At 45.4% G+C, this 27,848-nt stretch overlaps 2 protein-coding genes across 5 annotated transcripts in view; both read right to left on the reverse strand.

The window, feature by feature from the left end:
- Positions 1-4,479, reverse strand: part of ARHGEF2 (Rho/Rac guanine nucleotide exchange factor 2) — a 49,680-nt gene extending 45,201 nt beyond the window's left edge. For 2 of the 4 annotated variants that reach the window (XM_049880745.1, XM_049880744.1), the window contains exon 1: positions 4,265-4,479. The gene's annotated coding sequence lies outside the window, so the exon portion shown is untranslated. Of the gene's footprint in view, positions 1-1,795; positions 2,382-4,014 lie in introns of those variants that run through there. The other 2 variants (XM_049880742.1, XM_049880741.1) reach the window with 2 other exon arrangements.
- Positions 4,480-8,270: 3,791 nt separating this feature from the next.
- On the reverse strand, positions 8,271-14,562 carry SSR2 (signal sequence receptor subunit 2). The gene is made up of 6 exons (XM_049880755.1): positions 14,493-14,562; positions 13,625-13,779; positions 12,879-12,977; positions 11,962-12,070; positions 9,922-9,999; positions 8,271-8,853 (listed from the first exon to the last, which is right to left on the reverse strand). The coding sequence occupies exons 1-6, from the start codon at positions 14,499-14,501 to the stop codon at positions 8,743-8,745; spliced, it is 561 nt and encodes a 186-aa protein (XP_049736712.1). The 5' UTR covers positions 14,502-14,562; the 3' UTR covers positions 8,271-8,742.
- Between the last annotated feature and the right edge of the window lie 13,286 nt (positions 14,563-27,848).

A 27,848-nucleotide genomic window follows, 5' to 3' on the forward strand; every position in this document is an offset into this window, starting at 1 on the left:
CACCTATAAGACAGGAATGATAATACCTACCTGATAAGAGTGTTGAACAATTTGATGATAATGTATAGAATGCAACTAATATTCTGCTTGGCACATATTAGGTACTCAGTAAATGCTATTATTATTGTTATTGTTATTATTTAGAGGCAGAGAGAAGACAGGGCATGGAGAAATGGACATGGAGAGAGGAAAGCCCAAGGCAGCAGCAGAAATAGGTATTGCATGATGGTAACCTCACTGTTCTTTATGTTAAAAGAGAGAGAGAATAAATAATCAATCCGTGGATAGACATTAACACAACCGCCAAAACCAAAACCAAACCCATTGCCGTCGAGTAGATTCCGACTCAGTGTAGACAGAGTAGAACTGCCCCATAAGGTTTCCAAGACTTTACAAAAGCCGACTATCACATCTTTCTCCTGTGGAGCAGCTGGTGGGTTTGAACTGCGGACCTCTTGTTTAGCAGCTGAGCGCTCTAACCACTGCAGCATCAGGGCTCTGACACCACTGCCGTGAGGACTAATTATCATAAACAACTTTCTGGTGGAAAAGACTAAAAGACTGCATGCAACCAGGACAAAAAGGAGCAACACGAAATAGCTTTTCTGTCCTCTGGGACCCTGAGGGACCCTAAGGAAGCTGTCTTCTTCAAAGGGAAAGGCGGGACAGAATGACCTCTGGGAATGTAGAGCAGGGGTTGGCAAACTACCGTGGGCCAAACTCATCCTGCTACCTTTTTTTAAACGGTTGGGGAAGAAAAAAAAAGAACATTTTGTGAAACATAAAAATTATATGAAATTGAAATTTCAGTGTCCATAAGTTGTTCTGGAACATTGCCACAGTCGCTTATTTACATATTGTTTATGGTTGTTTTTGCATGAGAACTGCAAAGTTGACTAGTTGCCGCAGAGACCGGATGGCCTGCAAAGCCTAAAATATTTGCTCTCTGGCTCTTTACAGAAAAATTTGCAAACTCCTGATTTAGAGCGACTGGGTCTCAAAATCTCAGGAAGGAAGTAAAAAGAGCTCAAAGAGAGACACTGGACCTCAGCGCACACCAAGCAGGCATTCTGCAAGGAGCTTAGAGGTGTGGGGGGGTGCTGAAGATGCCCGCATATTGGGAAAGTGAGCTAACTCATAGTGAGCGCCTACATTCTCATGTGCAACCCTAACAGCCATTTCTTGAAATTGACATTATTATCCCCATTTTACATATGAAGAAACAAGCAGCACAGAGAGGTTAAGTAACTGGCCCAACATTGCACAGCTGACAGGCAGTGGAGCTGAGTTTAAAAAGCAGATCCATCACACTATGGAGCCTGAGTGCTTTTCTAAAACCAGAAGACAAGCACCAAGAAAGCTAGTGGCTAACTTTGAACAAAACCTGGCAACACTATTTTTTTTTTTTTTTACTCCCACCCCCTTGCCACCACCCATTCAAAGAAAGGAAGCAGCTTCCAAAAGGAGTTAGAGATGGGTTCCAAAGAAATTGGAGTGGTGCAAATGGTTAACATACTCGGCTGCTAACCAAAAGATTGGAGCTCCGAGTCTACCCAGAGGTGCCTCAGAAGAAAGGCCTGGCAATCTACTTCCCCAAAAAATCAGCTATTGAAAACCCTATGGAGCACAGTTGTACTCTGACACACATGGGGTCTCCGTGAGTCATAATTGACTCGATGACAACTGGTTTTCCAAAGAAATTGAATTTGTGCCTTCTACATTCTCTGTAAGGAGTCCTGGCAGCACAATGGTAAACACTCGGCTGCTAACCGAAAAGTCAGCGGTTTGAACTCACCAGCAAGCAGCTCAGCAGGAGAAAAGACTTGGCGATCTGCTCCCATAAAGATTTTCAGCCTAGGAAACACTGTGGAACAGTTCTGCTTTGTCCTACAGGGTCTCAACAAGTCGGAATCTACTCGAGGGCACACAACAACGGCTCCTTCTGTTATCTTAGGAACCTGAACGAGGTGATGGGGGCAGGCAGGGCTCTGGTATGTTTGCTGCCAGCAAACACTGGGGGTAGGAACTGCTGTTGTATCACCCAAACAGCCAGGCACAGCAGACTAGGGGGCAACGCTGGTTGGCTGGCCCTTTCACAGCCTAGGAGGTTCCCTGGGTCTGGCTGTGGGGTCCTAAATCTCCCCAAGAGGGGTAATAATGGGGAAGACCCAAAGGAACCAGATAATAAAGGCTGGGGAGGAAGAGAGAGGCCAGATGACATGGTCTGCTGGCTTCTCCTCCATTCTTCTGGCCCTGTGGGGGGAACAGGGTCATAGAAAACCCTTTGATGGTTCAAAATTTAACCTACTGCTTCTTCTCATGTAGAGTAAACCATTAATCCACCCGTGCCCGGCAAAGAGGGCTAAAGCAGGGCTTCTCCTGTGCTCAGATAAAGAAGGCCCCAGTAGCCACAGTTCTTTCCCACCCCTGCTCCCAGTGCATCCCACTCTATGGCAGATCATAGCACCCCAGTCTCTAATACCTCCTGCTTTACTCATCAGCCTGACCTGGCTACATCATAGCTCCATTTCTCAGTGTGAGACTCGAGTTTTTGCTAGATGCTGAACACTGGCGCCCCAGAACTCGCTCTGACTTTCCTGTTAACTGCCCCGGAGAGGACCACGGTTCCAAAAAACAAAGGAAAGGCAAAGGGCGCAGAGGACACCTTCATTCAACAAGCGTTACTTGAGCACCTACCAAATGCCAGGCACAGAGAAGAGAACCCAGAGGGGTCTATGCACAGATGCAATGGTGGGATGTGGCACCATCTCTCACCGATACCGGGGCAGGCACTAGTATGGGCAAAAGTCACTGCCCAGATCAGATTCTGGGTTCACTCCTGAGAGGCACCCATTGCCTCCAGGACCCACGGGGCAAAGTTACTGATTTTATCGTTAGTATTTAATTCTGAAGTTCAGTGCTGGAAAGAGAGTCAGGGATCCCCAGACTCAGAGATGGATTATCCAATAAGCAAGGTACGCATGGGCTTACTTGTGCTTGCTCACTAATCTCTAGTGTACAGTTTCACCTGTTTTTCACCATATCTTTGATATGTGTGAAATTGTGCACTATGGATTACAGCCCACTGGTACCTTGCTTACTGGTTAACCCATTCCTGCCCAGACCCCGATCTAATCATACCCTCTCGACTAAGTCAGCAGGCAGGCATCTCAAACACCGTCCCTAAATCACTCCCTGATATAAGAGGCTCACTAGTCAGTCAGAAATTTTGCTGGCTTTGGGCTTCGAAGTGTGACCAATTTTTTTTTTTTTTTTTTTATAATTTCTTTGGAAACTGAACCTGGGAACCCTGCCCTCTTCCTTTCTGCCGGGCCCCATAGGTACCAGGGGCCTGGGATCCAAACTAGCCCGTGACTTGTGGGGGTCAAAGAAGAGAAGGCGTGAGAGCACCTAGTCTTCTCCTACCTTCTGCAGGTTTCTTGGCATGCATTCTGGGTCTTGTGCCAGAAGGGTGGAGCAAGAGAGGGTCTGAGGTTCAGAGGGACACACCTCAAAGACTTTGGCCACTGCAGTACAGGGAATTAACCCATCAGATTCCGGGGGGAACAGCTAAAAATAGTGGGTGGAGCAGGGAGCCCCTCAATGATGCATGGGCTTATCTGGCATCTGGAAGTCACTGGTTCTCAAGTATGAGTTGGCGGCCCTTTAGATCTCACAATTAACCCTCAGGGATAAAGGGAACAATGTTAGGCACGAGAGGAAGGGGACTCTAGGTGAATTAGGATCCCAAGTTTTCAAAGTCCCAGGGCCATCCTTCTCGTCTGTACCTCCCGAGTAAGAAAAAAGAGACCAAAAGACAATATAATGGGCTTTGGCATTAGATGAACTTGAGTCTGAATTCCAGTCCTACTATTTGCCTCTTAATTTACATGGGTTACTTCAATTAAGTTACTTTTCTAAACCTCATCTTTAATATAGGGATTATAGTATGTCAACCCCATAAGATTGTAAGGATTAAGCAAGAATGCACATAAAAGGTTTACCATCACTTACCTTACGAGTAAGTGTTCAGTAATGGTTGGCCATTATTGTGATTCCCTATTTGCATACTTGTACACGTGTGCACACACAGGCAATCCCCTAATTAAAAATGGGAGCTGAAGGCTGGAGGCTGTTGAGAAGCTATGAAGGGTTCTGCCACTTCCTGGAGTGCTGGGAGGTTCCTGAAAATCTCTGCTTCCCTAGGAATGCCCATTCTTGGGGTAAGGATTTCAACCCAGGGAAGGGGAAGAGGGAAACTCACCAGACCTGGGAGATATCCTAAAGATGGGGGACCTGTTCCTGCCCTCAGCTGGTGATTTCAATACTGGAAAAAAGTCCTGCTTCCGGTGGCCCCTTTAAGGATTCAGTCCAGCACCTCTATGGGGGTGTCTCTCCCTTGGCCCTTAAGGGAACAGCTCATGGTCCAGAAGTTTGCATAGGAGACCTGGGGACTCACTCCAGTCCAAACCAGCTGCCTCTTCAACTACTCCAGCCCTTCCCTTCACCGCCCTACTTCAAACACACCAAACAGTGCTGGGCCCAGGCCTTTAACCCTTTCAGTGCCATCACTGATGGGGTGGGGAATGGGGGGACATGCCTGGGTTTCCCTGTCCTAAAAAATAAAAAATAAAGGGTAGCCACAGGATCCAGGCTGGTGTGGAAGCAGGCACAGGGAGCCAAGCTGGGGCCACCCTGAGTGGAGACTATGTGGGAACCTGACATCTCAGGGAAACCTCCCCTCCTTTCCGTGGAGGCAGGGTAGAGCTGGGGAGGGGAGATAAAGGAGGTCTTTGGGAATGGGCCGCAGCTGGAAAACTCCTTAACAGCAAGGTCCTCATCAGGGTCAGGGAGGTCCTTTGTTCTCTCCCAAATTCGGCTTCTAAACTGCTCCTTGGTCCCTTTAAGAGGCAGGTTACACTGCAGGGAGGAGCCATTATAAGGGCAGCTATATCTGAGGAGGGCCTGGCTTCAGTCAACAGGAACAGGGGTGACCAGGCAACTCAACATACACACAGCAAACTCATGGCTTGTTGTGGATACCAGGTTGCAGGATATTTGGTCAGCTCTCCCACCCTCTCCCCTGATAACAACTTCTGGGGCGGGGGAGGGAGCTGACTCACCCTCACTGACTTTCCAGGGGCAGACACTGGACTTCCTAAGGTAATGGGTGTCAGGGAGCCCTCCTTCCTGACAGGCCCTGTGGTCCCAGGGAGCCCTGTGGTTTCATGGAAAGGACATGCTGGAAGGGCTTGGCTGGCTCTGCCTCTCACTAGGCAATAGGAGAAGTTACCTATTAGCTTCAAGTTTCCCCATCTGTAAAATGGGGATGTTGAAAATGACCCTCGAGTGATTGATGCTGAGTTATGTGTAAATGGTGGGGCATAAATGCTGGGCCCTAAGTAGTTACTCAATAAATATGCTGGCTGCCACTTGCTGTGTGACCTTGGAAAAGCCACTTCCCTTTCTGAGTCTTTCCTGATCTATTAAATGAGAGGATAAAATTAGGTGATCTATGCTCTATCCAGAGGGCAGTGGTGGTTCCGTGGTAGAATTCTCACCTTTCATGTGGGGGTTGCCATGAGTCAGGGGCTGACTTTTTAGCAGCTAATAACAACAATGGTCTATCCTTGCTCTAAAAGTCTTATTCTGGGTGAGAGGAAGAGGGCAGCTGTTTCCAGATGTGAAACTGTGCACCCTTTCCTACCTGGCTGGGCCCAAAACCACGTGAAGAGTAGGTGACAGTGGTTGTTTCTCACCTCCTAAGAACACAGGGAAAATGCCTGCCTCATCTTACTGACAGGAAGATCTCTAATTGAATCTCATCATTGTCCAAATGAGGAAAGAGGTTCAGAGTAGGGTGGTGATTCACCTGAGGTCCTCTCCTACCTCTGTAGTCAGTGCTGCTTCCACGACCCTGAGCTGCCCTTTCAAGAGATTAAACCTAACCAAACCCATTGCCATCAAGTGTATTTCAACTCACAGCGACCCTATAGGACAGAGTAGAACTGCCCCATAGGGCTTCCAAGGAATGGCTGGTGGATTCGAACTGCTGACCAAAAGGCTCTTAACCACTGTGCCACCAGGGCTCCTCAAGGGATTAAGCCTTTATAAAAAAGTCCCCATCATTTCACCAAATCCCTTCATTACTCCCAGCTTCTTGGAAATTCTTACACCCACTTCCCGCTTACTCTCTTCAGGTAGAGTCCCAAAGCCTTGTACGTGAAGGGGTGGATGTCCAGGCACCTGGCTCCTCTTGGTACCAGGGCTGCATGTGTGGGTGAGGAGATGCCAGCTGGAAGTTTGGACGTGGGAGGGCAGAGGGCTGGTTGCTGGGGGTGGAGGGATCTGGAGCATGTTGGTGGCTGGGTTCTGTCTGTGTTGCCTTTTAGGGAAGAGCCCCCAGCTTTGGTGCCCAATCTCCAGGAAGGATGTGGGACTAGTGCTTGCTTTCTCTTTCCTCTCGCAGACCTGCACACAATCCTGAGTTCAGGTTCACTCCTTTCTAGAATGGTTCCCAGCTAGACTGAAGAAGTGCTGTCCTGCTGCTCCATCAAGCAACCTTAAAAAGTTGAGAGCTCAATCCTAAAGCCAACTATTCCAACTAAGTCTGTCTACAGATTTTAGAGGCTCTTATATTCTCTAACACCACTATGTAAAGGAGGTTCAAATCCCATCCTGACTCCAAGGAAGTTGACCTCTAGAGAGATGAAACACCTGGTTTTGGCCTTTTTTCAAGGTGCCTTCATGATGCTTCTCTCGTTGTCTGTGTCAGGTCAGCGTTCCCCTCCTACAGTCTCCTCCGTAATGAAAGTTAGGTCACAGAGCGCTAACCTCTGGTGAGGAAAGGTACCATGAAGACTCTCCCCCAGCTTTTGGGAAAGGATTATCTGCCAGGGTTTGGACTGAGAAATAAATCTTATGTTACCTTCTAGAGTTAGGAAGTTTATCCTATCCTCTAAATCAAAACCCCTCCTCCTATAGGTTAACTTATTAACTTTTCAATGAAGACTACAGAGATGGAAAATACTGCATCCTTTCTTCTAATGACTAACATTTCAAAGTCCTAGAGATCAAGCAAGGAGCCCCGGTGGCACCATGGTTAAATGCTCAGCTGTTAACTGGAAGGTCAGCAATTCAAACCCACTAACCGCTCTACAGGTGTAGGTTACAGCCTTGGAAACCCATTGGGGCAGTTCTGTCCTATAGGGTTGCTATGAGTTGGAATCAACTCAGTGGCAATGGGTTTGGTTTGGGTTAGAGATCAAGATATCACTACCTTTTGCCTAATCCACACCCCATCAAGCTAGCTCCTTTTTCCTCCCCTACATTTGTTCTCAGCCCCAAGCTTCTGACCCATTGCCCTTTTCAAGCCATCCTCCTGAGCAAGTCCCAGGGCTCCACCCATACACAATAAGCAAAAGCGAATATATCCTCCTTGCCCTCTGACCTGGCCAGTCCTGGGGTGTCCGAGCTCCAGGCCCTGGAAGAGGGAGGTGAGCTGGCAGAGGGCTACTCCATTTGGAGCCTCCCGTTGTCTCCATGTCCTTTTCATCTTTCCTGGGGCCCAGAGGCTCCCTGGGTGAGGGAAAGGTTAAACTGGTTGGTTGGGCAGGGGAGATGGGGGAGCAGAATCTACACTGGGAAACTTGGTGGCCGGAACAAAGCGGGTGTTTGTTGGGCTTTCCTCCTGCCTGGGAGGCTGCTCCCGGACCATGCCATTCCTGGGTTGGACAGAGTCAGCTCAGCGTGGTTGTCCTCACTGCTGCAGCAGCAAAAGCCAAGCACTCAGGCACTCCTTTCCATACAGGCCATGCTTAGGGCCCGATTCAAGAGGGTCCAGGCCCTGTGCTCAACACAGAGGCAATAAAACTAAGATCAAATTCAAAAAGAGCTAGTTCTTAAACAGGGGAGGGCTAGAATTAGGCATGAAGTAGCTTTTCTAGAATAGTCAGTAAATAGAGCAGAATAACTACCCGGGCATGAGAACATGGGCTGATCTGCAGACCATCCTTCCCCACCCTCTCTTCTCTAGCAGTGGAGGGACGCTAACAGGCAAGGAAGGTCTAGGGAATGTGGTGATAGGTGAGAACAAAAGACAGGGAAGCAAGGGTTAGAGGCAAAGGTGTTCAAAGGGGCGTGGCTATCTCCCTGGGAATTGGACCCACAACCCCTACAGCAAAGAGGCAGGAGCTCAGCCTCCCTGACCAGACGCCTACCAACAGTAACTTGCACTCACTCAAGTGATGGGAAAAAAAGACAAGTCAGTGTGGTATTTCTTTCTATTTTTATTAGAAAACCCCATTTGGTAACTGCTTCCCTAACCCAGAACAGAGACTGGGTAGCCTCCAAGAGTCCCACAGCTTTCATGTCACCTTCCACCCTCTTCTGAGAAGGTAGGGTGAGGGGTGGGGGTGGTGTCAGGCAGTCTCCATGTGCCCCCTCCTGGACCCCTGAGAGTTCACATTGCCAGAAATATCCCCACCAGCCCCTCAGCAGAGCACCAGAGGGCCCTCTGGGCTCAAGGCTGTTGCCACAGGCATTCCCCTTTGTATGGCTTCAGGATGGAACCAAGGAGGCTCTCAGACTCCTAGGCCTCTAGGCCTGTTCCTTCACTCGGGTTGAGGGCAGAGCAGGATCCATGAGAAGGTGGCTAAGGGAGAAGAGATTGCATCTGATGTACCCTTTGAAGTCTGGAAAGCACCTGGATTTCTCGGGAGGGGAGAGTTGTAGAAGCCCCACTCAGTTCTTCTTGGTTTTGGGAGTGTCGTATTTCCTCTTGCTGGAGTACCACAGCAGCAGGGGGATGCCGATGGAGGGAAGGGTCATGACCCCGAAGGCTGCCCAGTCTAGCTGTGGAGAAAAATGAAGGCCTTGCTTACATGCCTGGATTAGGGCATGGAAGAGAACTGGGAAGAAATGGGTCCAATGAGAAAGGGAACAGTCTGGTCCAAGCTTTAAGGAAAACTTTGGCAGGAAGGCTCCTCTCTGACCACTCCTGATATAGAATGGCTCTCTAAAGACCAATCTATCTTTCAAACTGTGAAGCCAAAGGCCTCACCTGACCTAACTCAGGCTGGAAGAGAAGCTTCTCTCTTCCAAACAATCTTTGAGAGGAGACACACCAGCTACCCTGCCACTGACAGTCAGGCCCCCTGAGCTCTAACCCCTGTTTACACCTCTGGCCCTTCTCTTCCGTGTTCTATTCCTCTGCCTTACCTTTTACCCTCGAGCCTTGCTAAATGACTTTCCACTCCTGGACTGCACCAAGCTTTTTCTCATCTCTGAGCTTCTTCCTCTTCCCAGAATGCCTGCCCTCCCACACCCCCTCTTCGACTGGTTAACCCTCACCTCCTCCAGAAACCCTCCCTGACTCTCAAAGACCAGGTATGTCCCTACTCTGTCTCCTCCACCACCTCGTGTAAAACCCCTAGCACAGCCTTATTTGACCATTTACGTGTTCTGAGTCCTCGACGGGCCGTTAAGATCTTTAATGGCAAGGACTTCACCATTATCCACTGAAGGAATAAGTGAATTCTCTCATTCAGTCGTTTAGGCAAATCTCTACACAATTCTCTCCTAGACTAGGTCACAACCAAGTTCCCACTTAACCTTCCCAATGCTCTATTGCCCTTTGACTCTAACCAAGATAGACCCAAGACTCTAAAATGGGGTTCTACTCAAGGCTGAAGAAAAAGAAAGGTCAGTATTTTGGTTCTGGCAATTGTTATCTCACTGCCAAGAATCTCTGAGCATGGTTAAATCAAGATATTTGATGGCTGTTTATATCAGACACCAAGGAACAAAGCCATAGCAAGAACCAGCCCATGAAACAATCTTCTCAGGAGGTCAAGAGGTCCCAGGACCAAAAAGGTGTTCCCATACCAGGGGAATGATTAAAGAAGACATTGCAGAACTTACAAAATGGGGTGAGAATCTCCTATCAAACTCCCGCTGGGCCAGGATTCCTCCCTGTCCAGGTGCACTGGTAAAGCCAATCTGAAAAGAAAAGAAGAAAAGGCATTAAGGCAGGTCACAGGCTCATCTCATTCGAGAAAGGGCAGTCTCTGTCAACCCAGTTCTAAGCATTAGATCCTTAGTTCCCAAAGGCCCCAGACAGCTTCAAGGAGAGAAGCAAAAGATTTTGAAATAGGGACCATTAGATGATTCTCTCTTAGTTGTGGCGTAAAGAAGAGAAAACTAGGAGCTAGGAGACCTGAGTTACTTCTCTGGCAACACCACAGGATGAGCATTTATTAAGGAGGGAAGGTCAGGTACAGACCTGGAATTAAAAGCCAAATCCTTCTATCGTAGCCACTCTGAAAAGACTGAAGTTGCTCATGCCACTGGCCCCTCAGCAGGCCAGGTGTATAATGGAATGCCTTGCCCTTGGCAACCATTTCTTCATTCTTTAGGTAAAAACACTCTTCTCTTACACCTCACAAGGTTGATATGAAGCGCGGCTGAAATAATGAGAAGGACTCTGAGAAGTATGAAGCCCTACCCAAATGTACATTACTAGAGGAGAGCTAGAATCTGGCCCACATTCCTTTGCCTTGGAGAGGAGGCCTAGAGTTTGGAGCTCACTGCAAACAATTTTCTTCTAAGGCGGTAACTTAGCCTTTGATTTGGTGTCTATTAACTCATCAAGTACCAGCTAGAACTAAGGAATCCTGAGATCATTCTGACAGTAAGAATGACACAAAACGGCAAAAACGTAACTGGGAGATAAGATTATGGTTCTATATGATTTCTGAAAGAAAATGGATATAATTCACGTAAGAAAATTTAGAAACTGCACTGAGTGTCAGTGAATCTTAGATTTCTTTTAGTTCTATGGTTAACTGTTAAGCTCCTTCCCGCCTGTGCACGCACTAAGGAGCCTGATGCTCTTTTGTATGGTCCTGTCAGGGGCCTTCGTACATTCAAGGCCTAAGCTTTTTGAGGCTGAGAGTGTCTCAATCTTTTCAGTATTCCCCAGCTGAGCACGCCGCATGGGCATGGGCTCCATAATTGTCGGCAGACCTTTACACTGATCAACCAAAAGACTGTTTACTACTCAGTTTCTGTTATATATGCAGAAGTTTGGGAAACAAAAGAAATGTAAGACGAAGTCCTTGGCCTCAAGGAGTTTATAATTAAACTGGGGAGTGAAGATTTACATATAAGAAAGAGAACTACCGAAGGCAGTAATTAAATGTTCAAGTGCCATAGACCGTAAGTGCCGTAGAAGCTTAGATACAGTCAATGAATGTTTATTCAAAGAATGACTAGAAAAGAGCAATATGAATCGCAGAAGCCGAAGCTAGAACCAAGCAGATGCAGCTCAAAGCTGGAGCTTGAGAAGGCTTTGGATAATGAAGTGGAGAAGAGTGCTTCAAACAGAGAACAATGACAAAGAAGAAAGAATTAGCATGGAGAGAGGGGGCGGGGTGTAGCAAGGAGCTTGGCCTATTTAGATGGAGGGTCTGTGTAGACAGAGTGGGAGAGAAAGCTGGAGAGGCAGAGAGCAGCTGGAGTATTGGAGGGTGTGGAATGACAGGCAGAAAAGCGCAGCCTCCATGTGGTAAACAGAGATGTTCAAGCAAGGGAAAGACATGGTATGTTGCAGGGCCTGGGAATAATCTGGCAATGGTACAGAAGATGGATTGGAAAAACAAGGATGCAATAAACTAGACAGTAAATGACACACTTCGGACTAACAGGAAAACAGATGAAGAGGAAGGGAACGCTATGGTACTCCCTCTCATCTAGTACAACTGCTCTATTCTGGGACTTCACAATTTGAAACATACTTTATTCCTTCCCCTCGTTTCAGTTCAATCTTATCTCCCTATAAATTTACTGACTGCTTTGCAATTTTTCTTCAAGTTTTCAAGGGAAGACATATTGAAATTGGCCTGGATCAGGGAAATTTCTGGAAATCCAAGTTCCATCCAGCTAAGGGTTGGGGCCACTCACCACAACAGGCCCATCCTCCTGGGCCAGGTATGTAATGGTTGCTGAGGTGAAGTTGAAGTAGCCAGCCTTGAGGGGGCGCAAGACCACGGTGTGGGAGACATTGCTAGCACTGGCCCAAGAGTTAAGGAAGGGAAAAAGATGAAGCCAAGATTATAACAACCCTCCAGAACAGCCTTCAATTTGTGGACTAAATGCACCATTCACAAAAAAGCTGCCAACACATGCGGTGATTTTATACACTCAATACTCTGCAAGAATAAAAAATACAGACTTCTTTTTAGAAGTTGAAAGTGTGGGGTGTAATGTCTTTCTAGTTACATTTTAATGGGTCCATGATGTACTTGGTATGGAGATTTTAGAATTAAACTTTCAAAGCAATATATGTTATAGAGGAAAAATTACAGTCACTTAAACCTAAATCTTTCATTGGCTATAACTGAAGAGTTTTTAGAAATACAAAAAGACAAAACATTTACCCATACCAGAAAATCTATTTAATTCACAAAGGAAAAAATGCCATTTAATTCAAAATACACAGAAAATAACTAGTAGATCAGAATAAGAGACTCACTAAAAAGAGACTTTAAAAGATCATCAGCTCCATGCTATCATCCAAATGAATTTCTTCTTTTGAAAGCACCGTCATCATCCCTGTCTGGCCACACACATTTTTAGAAGAGTCTACTTCCTCCCTGTATGCTTCACGGCCTCCTAGCCTGAACTTCAGGAAGCTCTTTCCTCAAGTATACCCTAAATCATGCAGGCATGATTGCTGCCAGTCTCTCTTGCCCCATGCTATTCAGACAGATGGCAGGAGACTGGCTTCGTACACTGGACTGCTTGAAGTGAACCCACTGCTTTGCTGGCAACCTTCCCTCCCTGCCACCAGCCTTCATCACCCAGTGCCAAGAGGATACGGGGCAATCCGGTCCCATTTGACATTGAGCATTCCAGAGACAATACCGAAGTCTTCTGGGGGAAAGGAGTCATCAGATAATTCCACATCTAATGCAGCACTGAAAAAAAGAGGAAACAGTAAGGGTTAGTAAGTAATGGATGTAAAATTAAAACAACTGACAATCAAATCTATCCCTTGTCCTAAACATCAGAACACAGATTCCAGACACACTGTAACTTAGGTTTGTTGCATTGAAGAATCCAGGTCAAGGACTAGATTGTATGGCTCAGAAGCACCAAAGTACTCAAGTATCTAGGAAGGAATGGGCCCAAACCCATTCTCACCTCAATTTCTCTTCACGTTTGTGTGTAGAGACAGGAGGAAGAGAACCAAGACGTACATGGAAGACAAATTAAAGAATGGCAACAAAAATGCTCACAGACTAATGAAAGAAAGGAGGTTGAATCTTTAAACCCCTGAGGTAACAAAGAGATTAGATATATTCTTCTGTCTCATCTTCTTTTCCCTGTTATACCACAATTCGTACTTCTCCCCCACTTTGAAACTCTTCCAACTCAAAAAGTGGAAGAATGTCCTCCTCTCTCAAAACCAGTATGCTGTATTCACTCATGATATCTAATGCTGGAGCTGGAGATCGCTCAAAGAGAAATCACTACCCACCAGAATGTTCCCTGTTCCCAGTTAGGAAATCTAAGACTCCAGAACAGACGCCCAACCTGTAGCTCCACGGCCTCAGGTCCTTACCTTGAGCCAACATTATAGATGTTGTACTGTAAAGTCAGGTCTCGCCCCTCCACAGCATATCTGTTCAGCAGTGATTTGGAGGCTAAAAGCCTGGCCCCCTCCTCTGCTTGAGTGACAGCAAATAGAGCCAACACCACAAATGCCGGCAACCTCATCTTTGAAGGAAAAAAAAAAAAAAGTGAGCAGTTAATCCAAATATATAAAAATCATCCAAATCTTCCTGCTCTCCTTTACCAAGCCCTAGAGCTCTTTTGATCCTATCAAAGCAGTTTTGATTCACAGAGCAGTCTGTAAGCCACCAGAGCTGAACCGTTTGCAGGACTCTCCTATCATCACCGCCCTGCAGCTCCTGGAAAACCGGTCTAAGTACCAGAATATATCTACTGCCCGGATCCAGAGATGTTCCCCAGCTGATGAGGTCCTTTGAAAGGACACTATGTGGCCAGAATAGGTTCTTCCTTGGGGGTGCCTAGTTTCAGCGCTTCTCGGACCTGCAGCAGCCTCTAAGCTTTCCTTTACGCAGAAAAATCGCCCAGGGCTGCTGTGTTCCGGCTGCACCTCACCCCCCTCGACCTAGCTCCACTGGATCCTTCCGCGCGCTCGCGGGGTACTGCTCCCCGCTCCCGCATCTCACCCACCCCCTTTTCCCCTGGGATCCCATTCATCCTCGTCTCCCACATCTCTTTCTGGGTCCCTCGGGGTCTCAGTCGGCTCTGAACCCTTCCCCCTCTTGTCAAGGTTACGCGTCAACGGTCGGCGCGCCCCCTCCCCTGCTCGCCCTCCTCAAGCTAACACCCAGCCTCTAGGTGACTTGCGAACACGAGATTCTACCCCCTCCCGCCCACGCCACCGGGGCCTGGGGGCTTACCGCGCGCATCCCAAAAACCTTTCGGGAGCCACCTAGACCGGAAGAGAGCGTCAGCACCCGAGAGACCGGAAATAAGCTCTAGCCGGAAACCTCCTGAGTCCGCCCGATGCCTTGTGGGAATTGTAGTTCTTGGGCAAGCCCCACTTCTCCCTTTGTAGTGCAGGCTTGCCTGGAGAATGGGAATGTCGCCGAAGGCCAGCCAGTCCGTTTATGCCACTTCCGCTCCTTTATTATTCTGCTCTCTTGAGTGCATTTTCAAGCTGATTTGCCATTACTATATGTGACCAGAAAACCCTGGTGGCGTAGTGGTTAAGTTGCACGGCTGCTAACCAGGAGGTCAGCAGCTTGAATCTACGAGGCGCTCCTTGGAAACTCTATGGGGCAGTTCTGCTCTTTCTATAGGGTCGCTATGAGTCGGAATCGACTCGACAGCAGCAGGTTTTTGGTTTTGACATACCAAAAAGGTAGACCTTCCTCCGTTATTCCGCTATCTTCACTTAAGTTCATGCTCGTTGTTGTAGGCTGGTTTTACTGTAGTAGCCTACCTATCTTAGATCTTTCCCTGCACTTTTCAATCAGCTACCAGACGAAGTTCCCCAAACAGAATTATGAACAGTAGACCCTAGGTACAGAGAATGGACTGTAAAGTTAGGCAGTCATGAGTTCAAGTCCCAGTTCTGTCACTGGTTAGGTAACTTTGAGACCAGTGTATACTTAAAAAGCCTTGGTTTCCAAATCTGCAAAGCAAGATAATTACAAAAACCTGTTGCCATCAAGTGGCTTCTGACTCCCCAATCCTATAGGACAGAGGAGAACTGCCCCGTAGGATTTCCAAGGAGCCTGGTGAATTCGAACTGCCAACCTTTTTTTTAGTAGCCGAACACTTAACCACTGGTCACCAGGGCTCCGGGATAATTATAGTACCCTCAAAAGGTTGTTGGAGGATCGAATAAGATAATGTATGTAAAAGTCTTACGACGATGCCTGGCACATATATGTGCTTAATAAATGGTAACTATCAATATTACTATGACTGTTCTCTTTCTGCATTGTAGCATTCCTTCATTCAGTGTACATTTATTGAGCACCTACTTTGTTCCTGGCACTGTTATAAGTATCGGGGATATAGTGATGAACAAAACAGATAAGGTTCCTGCTTTCATGGGGTTACATTCTTGTGGAATGATATATATCACCTGTATTTGTTTTAGTATCTGTCCCCCTGACTCCCCACCTCCCAAACTGGAGCTCCTTGAGGGCAGGACAACTGTTTTCCACCAGGTAGTGTCATTCCTAAGCACACAGGAAGTACTCCAGGAGTGAATACTATATAAATACAATCTTCAGTTGGCTTCCACTTCAGGTCTTACGCGTGTTGCTTCCTTGGAATTCCCTATTGCCTGTCTTTCCTTACCCAAGTCCAACCCATCCTTCAGGGCCCCTCTAGGAAGTCTCATCCCCGCCACAAAGACTTCCTTGTCTTTGGTAGCCCACATAGGTCTTTTGGTTTTGGCCTGAAAAATCTACCTTAAACATTAGGTTCTATTTCTGTAGTGTGTACTTACCTAAAGTCTCTACAGCGATACTGAGAACACTGGAGGTGCTCAAGAAATATCTGCTGATACAAGAAATTTTCATTCCTTCCCAAAGATTATTTTCTATAGCAATTTCTCCAGGACTAGAAAGATGTGGGGTGTGAATGTGGGTGTTCTTTCTTCTCAGACTCAGCTGCATCCAAAGGGGACATAATTTCAGCATATACGATCTGGGCAACCTACAAGATAGCCACTTCTAGATTCAGAAGAGAAATGTCTTAATCCTTGCTTTGCCCACTTATGCCATTTGGCCTTTACACCATCCATTAAGTTGCTTGTTTTTTCATTGACATATTCAGCATTACTTTTTGGATACCTATTATGTGTCACTGCCACCTGTTTCTCACCGCAGTAATGGACTAAAAAATGATGGCAGTTATGAGGATGGCGCAAGACCAGGAACGTTTTGTTCTGTTGTACATACGGTTGCCATGAGTCCAAGCTGACTCGATGACGGCAGCTAAACATTATGTGTCAAATCCTGTGATAGTCACTGTGGGAGATACAGAGATAGGATATGGGGTCTGCTCTCAAGGAATTTAGAATGTAGATGTTGTGATACACTCGTGACTACGTGTAACGTTGAATGGAATGTCATAGAAGAGGTACAAAGTGCCACAGAGGCTCAGAGGCAGGAGAGCTCATGTTTGATTGAGATAAGCAGTAAAAAGCTTCAAACAGAGGGGTGGCATTTGAGTTGAATCTCCCAGGACAGGCAGAATTCTGACAGAAAAAAAGGATTTCAGGTGGAGGGAACTGTTTGGACTGTTTTCTGTCACAGTCCTCATTTTCAGGTTCATATTGCCCTCCTTGACTTTTTTTTTTTTAACTGGCTCTCCTCGACTTTTGCAGCAGCCTCCTAACTCCTCTCTATCTCCATTACAGCCCCTCCAATCCATCTGCCCTACTGCTAGGATCACAAAACCAAACCAGTTGCCATCAAGACTCATGACAACCCCATGTGTTAGAGAATAGAACTGCTCCATAGGGTTTTCTTGGCTGTAGTCTTTACAGAAGCAGATTGCCAGGGCTTTCTTCTGTGGCACCGCTAGGTGGATTTGAACTGCCAACCTTTAGGTTAATAGTTGAGCACAAAACATTTGTGCCACCAAGAGACCTTGCTAGGATCACAGAGCGGTCCCTAATGGTTTCTACACAATAAGATCCAGAATCCTTGGTATGCTATACAAGAACATTCAGATCTGTTCCAGCTCACAGGGCTGAGCTGTTTGCAATATCCTGCTTCACAACTACTTGCTCCTGCTGTTCCCTCTGCCTGGAATGCCCAGCTCAGCCTCGTGCTCCCTGCTCTATCTTATCTGTCCAACTCTCATTCCTCAAGGCAACTCAGGAGTCATTGCTTTCAGTCAGACTTCACTGATTGTCCTCAGCTGGGATCTATGCCACTGGTTTCTGATCCCTTAGATTCCATGCTAACCTCTGTCAGAGCGTTTAGCACAGTGTCAATCTATCTCCCCTGGCAGATCATAAACTCTTCGAAGTCAAGTATTTTGTTTTACATACATTTGTTTATCAAGAGGTAGTAGATATTCAATAAATATTTATTGAGCTTCAATAACTTGCACTGATCAAAATCCTGAAAGTGAGAAAGTAGGCAAGGTGAATGATTTGTGTCGCTGAAGCAGAGGGGAGGAGACAGGACAGTGAAGTATGATCAGTGACTATCAGACAAAGGAATTGAATTTAATTCCTTCAATAATGGGAACCACCGGATTTTTTTTTTTCTGAGGAGTGCCTGGCATGATTGGAATTATGTTTTAATAAGAGAGAAGTATTAGAGGCCGGAAAGTCAGACAACAGTTTAATAATCCAAGAAAGAGATAATAAAGAGAGAACAACAGGGAGAAATGAAAGTTGACTGAACTAGAGCCTTAGTGATTGGGAAAATGAATTTAATGGTCCCAGAGGTAGGCAAATAGGAAGGCGAATCATGTCTGGGGAAGACAATGGGTTTGGCTTTGAACATACTGAGACTGGAGGGCTAGAGGGAGCTGTTGAGCAGTTATTGGAAATAATGGAGAGGCATTCATTTAACGGAATTTTCCTGAAACCAAAAACCAAACCCATTGCCAGTCGAGTGATTCTGACTCATAGCGACCCTATAGGACAGAGTAGAACTGCCCTGTAGAGTTTCCAAGGAGCGCCTGGTGGATTTGAACTGCCGACCTTTTGGTTAGCAGCCGTAGCACTTAACCACTATACCACCAGGCTTTTCCTGAGCACCTACCAAAGCCCATGCTGTAACAAAACAAACCTGTTGCCATCAAGTCAATGCCGACTCATAGTGACCCTACAGGACAGAGTAGAACTGCCCTCATAGGGTTTCCAAGGAGCAACTGGTGGATTCGAACTGCTGGCTTTTTGGTTAGCAGCCAAATGCTTAACCACTTGCCACCAGGGCTTGAAAGTTCATGCTACAGAAATAAATGGACAGAAATAAATGGCATAGCCTGGATTCTAAGGTGTTTCTGGTCTGGGAGGCGGAGACAGACACAAAAATAAGGGGCAATAAACATATATTGGTACTATGATAGAAATTTGAATAGGTATCAAAAAAAAAAAAAATTCGTTACCGTCGAGTCAATTCTGGCTCACAGAGACCCTACAGGACAGAGTAAAACTGCCCCATAGGGCTTCCAAGGAGCAGCTGGTGCATTCAAACTGCCGACCTTTTGGTTAGCAGCCCAGCTCTTAACCACTGTTCCGCCAGAGCTCCTGAACAGATAGAGTGGGGACCTACACGCCAAGAAATTTGGAAGACAGCTTCCTGGCCAACTGACTGGAAAAGATCCATATTTGTGCCCATTACAAAGAAAGGTGAGCCAACAGAATGAGGAAATTATCGAATAATATTATTAATATCATACACAAGTAAAATTTTTCTGAAGATCATTCAAAAATGGTTGCAGCAGTACATTGACAGGGAACTGCCAAAAATTCAAGCCAGATTCAGAAGAGAATGTGGAAAGAGGGATATCATTGCTGATGTCAGATGGACATCAGCATTTCTTGGCTGAAACCAGAGAATACCAGGAAGATGCTTACCTGTGTTTCATTGACTATGCAAAAGCATTCCATTGTGTGGATCATAACAAATTATGTTTAACATTGTGAAGAATGGGAATTCCAGAGCACTTAATAGTGCTCATGCAGAACCTGTACATAGACCAAGAGGCAGTCACTCGAACAGAACAGGGGGATATTGCATGTTTTAAAATCAAGAAATGTGTGTGTCAGGGTTGTATCCTTTCACCATACTTATTCAATCTGTGTGCTGAGCAAATAATCTGAGAAGCTGGACTATATGAAGAAAAACATAGCATCAGGATTGGGGGAAGACTCATTAACAACCTGCAGTATGCACATGACACAACCTTGCTTGCTGAAAACAAATAGGACTTGAAGCACTTACTGATGAAGATCAAAGATACAGCCTTCAGTATGGATTACACCTCAACATAAAACAAAAATCTCACAACTGGACCAACAAGCAATATCATAGTAAATGGAGAAAAGATTGAAATTGCCAAGGATTTCGTTTTAGTTGGATCCACAATCAGCGAACATGGAAGCAGCAGTCAAGAAATCATAGACAGATTACATTGGGCAAATCTGCCCCAAAAGGCCTCTTTCAAGTGTTTGAAAGCAAAGATGTCCCTTTGAGGACTAGGATGTGCCTGACCCAAGCTACAGTGTTTTCAATCGCCTCATATGCATTTGAAAGCTGGGCAACGAATAAGGAAGACTAAAGAAGAATTGATGCCTTTGAATTTTGGTGTTGGCGAAGAATATTGACTATACTATGGACTCCAGAAGAACAAACAAACCTGTCTTGGGAGAAGTACAACCAGATGCCCTTTGAAAGCATGGATGAGTGAGACTTCATCTCACATACTTTGGACGTATTACCAGGAGGGACCAGTCCCTGGAGAAGGACATCATGCTTCGTAAAATAGAGGGTCAGAAAAAAAGAAGAGAACCCTCAACAAGATGGATTGTCACAGTGGCTGCAACAATGAGCTCACACATAGCAATGATTGTGAGAATGGCACAGGACTGGGCAGTGTTTCCTTCTGTTGTACAAGGGTCACTATGAGTTGGAACCGACTCGACAGTACCACAACACACTAGGGACACAAGTATACATTGAGAGGTGTCAGGAAAGAGCTCCTAAAAGAAATGATCCCAAGCTGGGTCTGAGAAGATACATATTTTTCAGCCAAACAAGCTGGGGAAGAGCATCCTAGACAGAGGATACAGGCTGAGCCACGGCCTGGAAGTGTGAAGTAGCCTAATGCTTCAGAGAACTGTGGAAAGCTTGGGAAGGAAATCTGGGGAGGTAAGGGTGAGGGTGAGGGGATGCTCAATGAGAATTGAGACCAGAGAGTTATGCTGAGGCTGCATCACAGAGAACCTTATATCCACTAGTTTCTTAGTTAGTTTGCCAAATATTTTTTGAGAGCCTATTATTTGGTGGGCATTGTTCTAAATGATGGAGCCCTGGTGGCACAGTGGTTAAGAGCTTGGCTGCTAACCAAAAACTGGGCAGTTCAAATCCACCAGCTGCTCCTTAGAAAGCCCATCAGGCAGTTCTATTCTGTCCTATAGGGTCAGTATGAGTTGGAATCCACTCAACAGCAACGGTTTTTGGTTCTAGATGATGCTGATGCATCACTGGTGAACAAAACAGATCCTCAAACCTCTGACCTCATAGGGCTTATATTTTAAATTAGGGACATGGCCAGTAAACAAATGAATAAATAAAATAATCTCATGTTTGTATACTATTCTAAAGAGACAACGATTTGGGAATCGTCTGTGTGACAGGATGTGGTTCTCTCTAACCTCTGCACCCTTTGTTTCTCCTCACCCCCTGGCTTATGGGAGGAAGGAGCATAATCACCTGCTCTTGCCCTAAGAGGCTAGTCTTTGGGTGGTGCAGACAGTTTGCTCTTGACTACTGACTACTAACCTAAAGGTTGACTGTCTTAGCCACCTAGTGCTGCTGTAACAGAAATACCACAAGTGGATGACTTTAACAAAAAGAGTAAAGTAGGCTGAAAGTCCAAATTTAGGACGTCAGCTCCAGGGGAAGGCTATCTGTCTCTACGGCTCTGGAGGAATGTCCTTGTCCTCAATCTTCCCCTGGTGGAGCTTCTCAGGTGTAGGGACCCCAGGTCCAAAGGACGCGCTGTGCTCCCGGTGGTGCTTTCTTGGTGGTATAAGGTCCCCAACTCTCTGCTTGCTCCCCTTTCCTTTTTATCTCTTGAGAGATAAAAGGTGGTGCAGGCCACACCCCAGGGAAACTCCCTTTACTTTGCATTAGGGATGTGACCTGGGTAAGGGTGGTGTTACAATCCCACCCTAATCTTTTAACATAAAATTACAGTCACAAAATGGAGAACAACCACAGAACACTGGGAATCATAGCCTAAACAAGTTGATACACACATTTTTGGGGGGACATAATTCAATCCATGACAGTTGACGGTAAAGATTACAACTAAGAAAACCCTATAGAGCAGTTCTACTCTGTAATGCATGGGGTTGCCATAAGTCAGAAATGACTCTACAATGGGTTTAGTTTTTCCCCAGTAAGGCTGATCTGAACCAATTACGTTAATGGGTTCCCTAGCTCTCTGACTATTGGCTGGATTTGACCAATGAGTGGGGACAGCATCCACAGGCGATTGGATGACAGGCAGAGAGTGAGGTTGGGCACACATTCCTCCAGCTCCTTCCGTGATAGGCTATATAGCTATTATTCCTGGTTTCTGATACCTGTTTCCTCCCTCTGCCCCATCTGACCTAGAAGGATGAATGGGAAAACTCCTGAATGTTTGAAAATACCATTTATATCCTGTATCCTTGCTGATGCAGTGACAGAGCGAGGCTCAAGTATTCCAACTGTTATTGAAAGCAGTTGAGTTGGAATCAGACATATTTATAAACTAGAGAGCTCCTAGTCACAATCCTCGGCTGTCCTTCCTCCTTGGTGAGGGTATCACAGCACCTCAGATTAGAAACTTACACATACTCAGGAACTCCTCTGTAGTCCAGAAGAAAGTGGGTGAGCAGAGGGAAAGTGGAGGGGCCTGTCCTAGTTTCCTACAGCTGCTATAACAAAATACCACAAAGTAAGTGGCTTTAAATAACAGAAATTAATTTTCTCACAGCTCTGGAGGCTGGAAGTCGAATTCACAGCATCAGCAGGACCGTGCGCTCTCTCTGTCACTCTGGGATAAGAGTCTTCCCTGTCTGCTTCAGTTTCTGGTAGCCTCAGGTGTTTCTTGGCATTCCTGGGCTTTTAGATGCATCTCCACAAGGTGTCTATCTTCTCCCTGTCTGACTCTTCCTCTCTCTGTCTGTTCTCCCCTTTTATAAGACCCCACTCAGAAGGGATGAGGATCAGGACTCACTCTACTCCAGTATGATTTAACTGATAATATCTTCAAAGAAAGATCCTATTTCCCCAAACAAGGTCACATTCATGGGTACAAGGGTTACAATTTCAACATATCTTTTTGGGGGACACAATCAATCCATAACAGGGCCCCAAACCTGAGCAAAGAAGTTCAGCATTACATGCCCGCCCTAAATCCCTTCCTTCAGAATCGCAGCCTCACAACACCTTTCTACCAGGGTCTACAAACAGAGGAGGCATTGTGCCAATTTATGCTGGATGGTGGGTCTCGAGTACTTCTCATTCATCTGCCATCCTATAGCTTCATCTGGCCCATGTTTTCTATAACACCTGCTTAGCTGGGTCTGTATGACTTCAGTGTAGAAAGTTACCCTTACCTGGGATGTAGTATGATGAACCTGGAATTTCCAGGCCAAAGCTGGGGGAATCAGAAAAGTGGGGACAATGCTGCTGTGGTATACCCAGGCCCTGGGGGTGTCTGACCAGGATGGATGGCCAACCAGGACCAAATTCAATGCTTTTGGATATTAGTCAGCAACAGGAGACCAAGAAGTAGCTCATCAGGCTCCCTGAATCTTCTCCGAGGCTTGTATTCATACTATCAGACAAAAGAAGATGGGAGGAGCAGAGAGGTAGCTTCCAACAGGCCCCCTTCTGACAGGCTGATGGCTTGGGGGATTCCCAGCATCTGAGAGATGAAAGAAGAATGGAAGCAACAAAACTAGAACGAAAGTATTCTTGCTCCACTCAGTGGGTTACAAGTCCCAAAGCCTTTAAGGGGAAATTCTAAGAGAATCATCAGGTCAGAGGCCAATGACATAAGAAATCATATGCAGGAGCTTCAAATTACTAACATTTTATCAGAGTCTGAGTCCCTACATATCTCTGATTGTGGTTTACGTAAAACAATCTAGAAGAGTTAGAATGAGGTAAACTTCAAGATACTGAACACATGGACCAAGATGGCCTACTTCATAAGACCTCAAGGTCAGGATATCTTAGTCCATCTGGCAGAAAGCCTAAGATTCTATATTAAGCCAATGGTCTTGCATTTAGGGTGATATTACCAGGTATCCTTGGCAGAAAAGGATTTTGCCAACTGGGGCTTTGTCTTTTGGAAAGGACATCTCAGGGCTCAGGCCACTTTCTACATATACTGCAGAAGAGTATTAGGGATGTCATAGTTTGGAGTTGTTGCCATATTTTAACATGACTGTGTTTGTGAGGACTTTGGAACTTCTGGAGAAGCTGCAGTACTTTGAGGATGGCCTTGGTTCCATCATAACCATCGCATCCAAGGAGTGAGCACAGATCCAGAAAAGATTTCTGCCCTCATCAGTGGCCTTTAACCCTAGAGAGCTAAAGGTCTTAGAAGTTCAAGGACTACTACAGGCAGCTGGTCAAAGTTTATCAAGTCTTTCACTGATTTGACTCAAGGGAAGCAGATTACAAAAGGAATGGGAGCAGGATAATTAATGTGACAGCCAGGAGTGGCTGTGGACATGGAAGAGAAGACTCATGTACTGGTTGGAGAAAAATGGGAGAACGTCTCAGACACTCAGGATGCTGGCTGACCCTGTATGGATCAGTGAGGCTCATTGCAACACTTCAACTCAGACTTGTAGGCAATGGATTCTGGGGGAAGGAGATCTGTGATCTTCATTCCTCTGTATTTCTGACATCCAAGCCCGATATTCTCACTCATTATCACTGAAGTGAGTCATCATGGTTAAGTCCAAATGTAGACTCTTAGCCATCCTTTCCCATCTGGGGGCTAACTCTGATTTTAGTATTTAGTTATAAATTAGGGTTAAGCAATAGAGGTACAGATGAGCTGTCAGCTGACTCCTCACCCCCAAGTCATGAACACCACATCTGCCATTGGTGTTCAGCCATCTGCTAAAGGGCTGCCTTTCTGGAAGCTGAGGGTTGGATGACAGCTGGGGCCAACCCCAAAGGCCAACCCCATAGCAGTCACAATTTATATAACCCTTGGCCCATCTCTGCTACCCAGATGGAAGTGGGAGGAAAAAAAACAAGCTCTGCCAGTGGGGAAGATGTAAGCTTCCTCTGAAGTCCAAGATCCAGTTCTAGGAATGATAGAAGCTAGCCCTAAACTACTGAGCATTATTTGGAATATTTTTCCCATTTTTAAACATCAAAGTATAACGTTCACACAGCAAAGTACCTAAATCGTAACTGTACAGTCCAATGAAATTTTATTTATGAATCTATCTGCATAACCATCACTTAATGAATACATAGAGAGCGTTTCCAGCACCCCAGAAAGCTTGATCCCCATCAATGTTCCCCAAGTAACTACTATTCTGACTTCTGTCACAATAAATTAATTTTGCTGGCTCTTAAAATTTTTTATAAATGGAGTTATATAACAGGTACTCTTTTGTGCCTGATTTTTCTTTTGCTCAATATTAGGGCTATGAGATTCATCCATTTGGTTGCATTAAAAGAAATCCTTTATGGCTGTGTAGTAGTCTATTGTATGACTTTACCAAAATTTATTTACCTGTTTAACTATTGTTGGATATTGGATTGTTTCCAGTTTTGGGCTATTAAGAATACGTCTCATATGAACATTCTCGCATGGGTCTTTGGTGGATATATGTACTTATTTCTCTTGGGTTTATATCTTGGAGGGGAATTACTGGGTTATAGGATCAAAATATGTTTGGCTTTAGTAGATATTGCCAAACTTTTCCAAAGTAGTTGTACCAATTAGCAGTCCCATAAGCAATGTTGAGAGCCCCATTTGTTCCACATCCTCGCAAACACTTGGTGTTGTCAATCTTTTTAACTTTAGTAGCTATTCTAGTGAGTGTGTAGTGGTATCATTGTGGTTTTCATTTGCATTTTCCTGTTGAACATCTTTTCCTATGCTTATTGTCTATTTGAATATCCTCATTTGTTAAGTGCCTATTCAAGTCTTTTACCTACTTTTTAAAAATTGGGTTGTCTTTTTAAAATTGATTTAAAAGGGCTCTTTCTGTATTCTAGATACAAATAAATAAGTATATGGTTTATCTGTGTATATATACATATATATATACACACACACGCAAACACATATAAATTCCTCTCCCAGTCTGTGGTTTATCTGTTCATTCTCTTAATTGTGTCTTTTGATGAACAAGAGTTCTTCTTAATTTTTATTATAAAATGCCCTCACCCAAGAAAACTCCACTGGCATTGAGTCAGTTCCGACTCATAGTGACCCCATAGGGTTTCCAAGGCTATAAATCCCTACAGAAGCAGACTGCCACATCTTTCTCCCGCAGAGCCGATGGTGGTTTTGAACTGCTGACCTTTTGGTTAGCAGTTGATCACTTTAAACACTGAGCCACCAGGGCTAATTTTTATTTAAAAATAATACTAAGTTTTATTATGATGCCCCCTAAAGAAGCAGTTAGTACTGCCTCAGAAATACTGCCTCTTGTTTTCTCTCTCTATATAAATTGATACGTGTGTGTATGCATACACACACATTTATATATACGTTTTTGAACCATATGAGAGTAAGATGAAGACATCATGACACTCCACCTCTGCCTACGTTACCATGTGTCTCCCAAAAACAAAGACATTCTTCTCCACAACTGCAATACCTTTATCACACACCGAGTTTCACATTGACATAATGCTATTTTCTAATATACGGTCCATATTCAATTTTCCTCAAAATGCCCTTTATGACTTTTTTTTTTTGTAACCTAGGGTCTTATCAAGGATCATGTATTACAGCATTGCGTTTGGTCAATAAAATGTCTTTAGACAAAATCAAATGAGATTTTCCCAGGGAAAGTGTAGAAAGAAATGAGAAATGTATGGAAAATAGAACCTTGGTTACTGCCTCCCCAGACTGACAGGAAGTGTCTTAGTTACCTAATGCTATAGTAACAGAAATACCACAAGTGGGTGGCTTTAAAGAACATAAATTTATTTTCTCACAATTCTGAAGGCTAAAAGCCCAAATCAAGGTCTCAGACATGTCGATTCCTTCTGTGAGCCTCTCTCCTAGTTTCTGTCGTCTGCTGGAGATTCTTGTTCCTTTTCTTGTAGACGGGTCCTCAGATGTCCTCGGTTCTCCCTGCACCCCACCCCCCCACCCCAGTGTTTGCGTCTATTCTGTTCTTTTCATAGCTCAGAAGTGATTAGATTTAGAATCCACCCTACTCTGGATTGACTAATTAATATAACAAAGGAAAACTCTATTTCCAAACAGGGTCACAAGTATAGGGGTTAGAATTTCAATACATATTTTGGAGGGACACAATTCAATCCATAACAAGATGGGAGGAGAAACGGCAGCAGAGAAGCCTGAGCCAGAACTCAGGCTCTGGGAACAGACACTGAGAGGTCCCTTCTAAGTCCCGGGAGCTGCTGAACATCTCACATAGACCTGGCCCCCTGAAGTTGGTGGTAGACTGTGGTCTGCTTTTTAATAAATTTCTCCCCAGCACAGGTGGATTCTAAGGTGAATTCTGGAATCTACATCTGGCATGGCTCCAGGCCCTTTGGAGTTTTGCCCCATTTTCAGAATTTAAGCCCATTCCCCTCTTCTCCCTTTCTATTAGTTTTGGTGAAGGCTGTGGGAAGGGAGTTGAGCAGGTCCAGCCTCCTCTTGCTGAAGGGTGAAGGAAGAGGGGTGCGTGTACCAGAGAGATGAGCTGAGCTCTCTCCCTCTCATCCTTCAGAGGAGCCCTCCTTGAATGCATGGGCCTGGGACCCCATCCTCCCATTGCTATGACAACCACTTCTGTGAGGACATAAAAAAAATAAAAATATATACTTTTTTTTAACTGAAAAATTGTGAATGTGTGATGAGGGAGGGAGGGAAAACACTAGAGTTTCTTTGCATTAGTGATAATGGAAGTTTATGGTAATGAATAAGAAAGAGAATGTGACTGTCAAAGTAAGGGGGAAGGTGTGGTACCCAGGCAGCAGCAAGGGCAGGGTGACTTTCCGAAGTTGTGCGTGGTGTGACTTGCTCCACCCCAAGTTGACCTCTCCTTCTCCTCCCCGTTAGGAGCCCAAAGAAGCTTGGAAGACCCTGGGGTAGATCAGCCCTCCTTTAACAAACTTAATGTATCCTGGACTTCTGTCAACAGCTTTACCAATGACCTAGGCTGCCAAGGGAGCTGGGACCCCGCCAGCGTAAGTACCCAGTCCCTGCAACCCTCCCTCCTGTGGGGTTTAACACCTGTTACTCTACCACCATCTGGGTATTTTAGCTTGTTGACCTCCCCACAAGACGCATCCTGTGGCAATCTTCCATGCCTTCTCTATATCTTTCTGATT

Source organism: Elephas maximus, chromosome 3 (genome assembly GCF_024166365.1).
Source record: "Elephas maximus indicus isolate mEleMax1 chromosome 3, mEleMax1 primary haplotype, whole genome shotgun sequence".
Taxonomy (NCBI): domain Eukaryota; kingdom Metazoa; phylum Chordata; class Mammalia; order Proboscidea; family Elephantidae; genus Elephas; species Elephas maximus.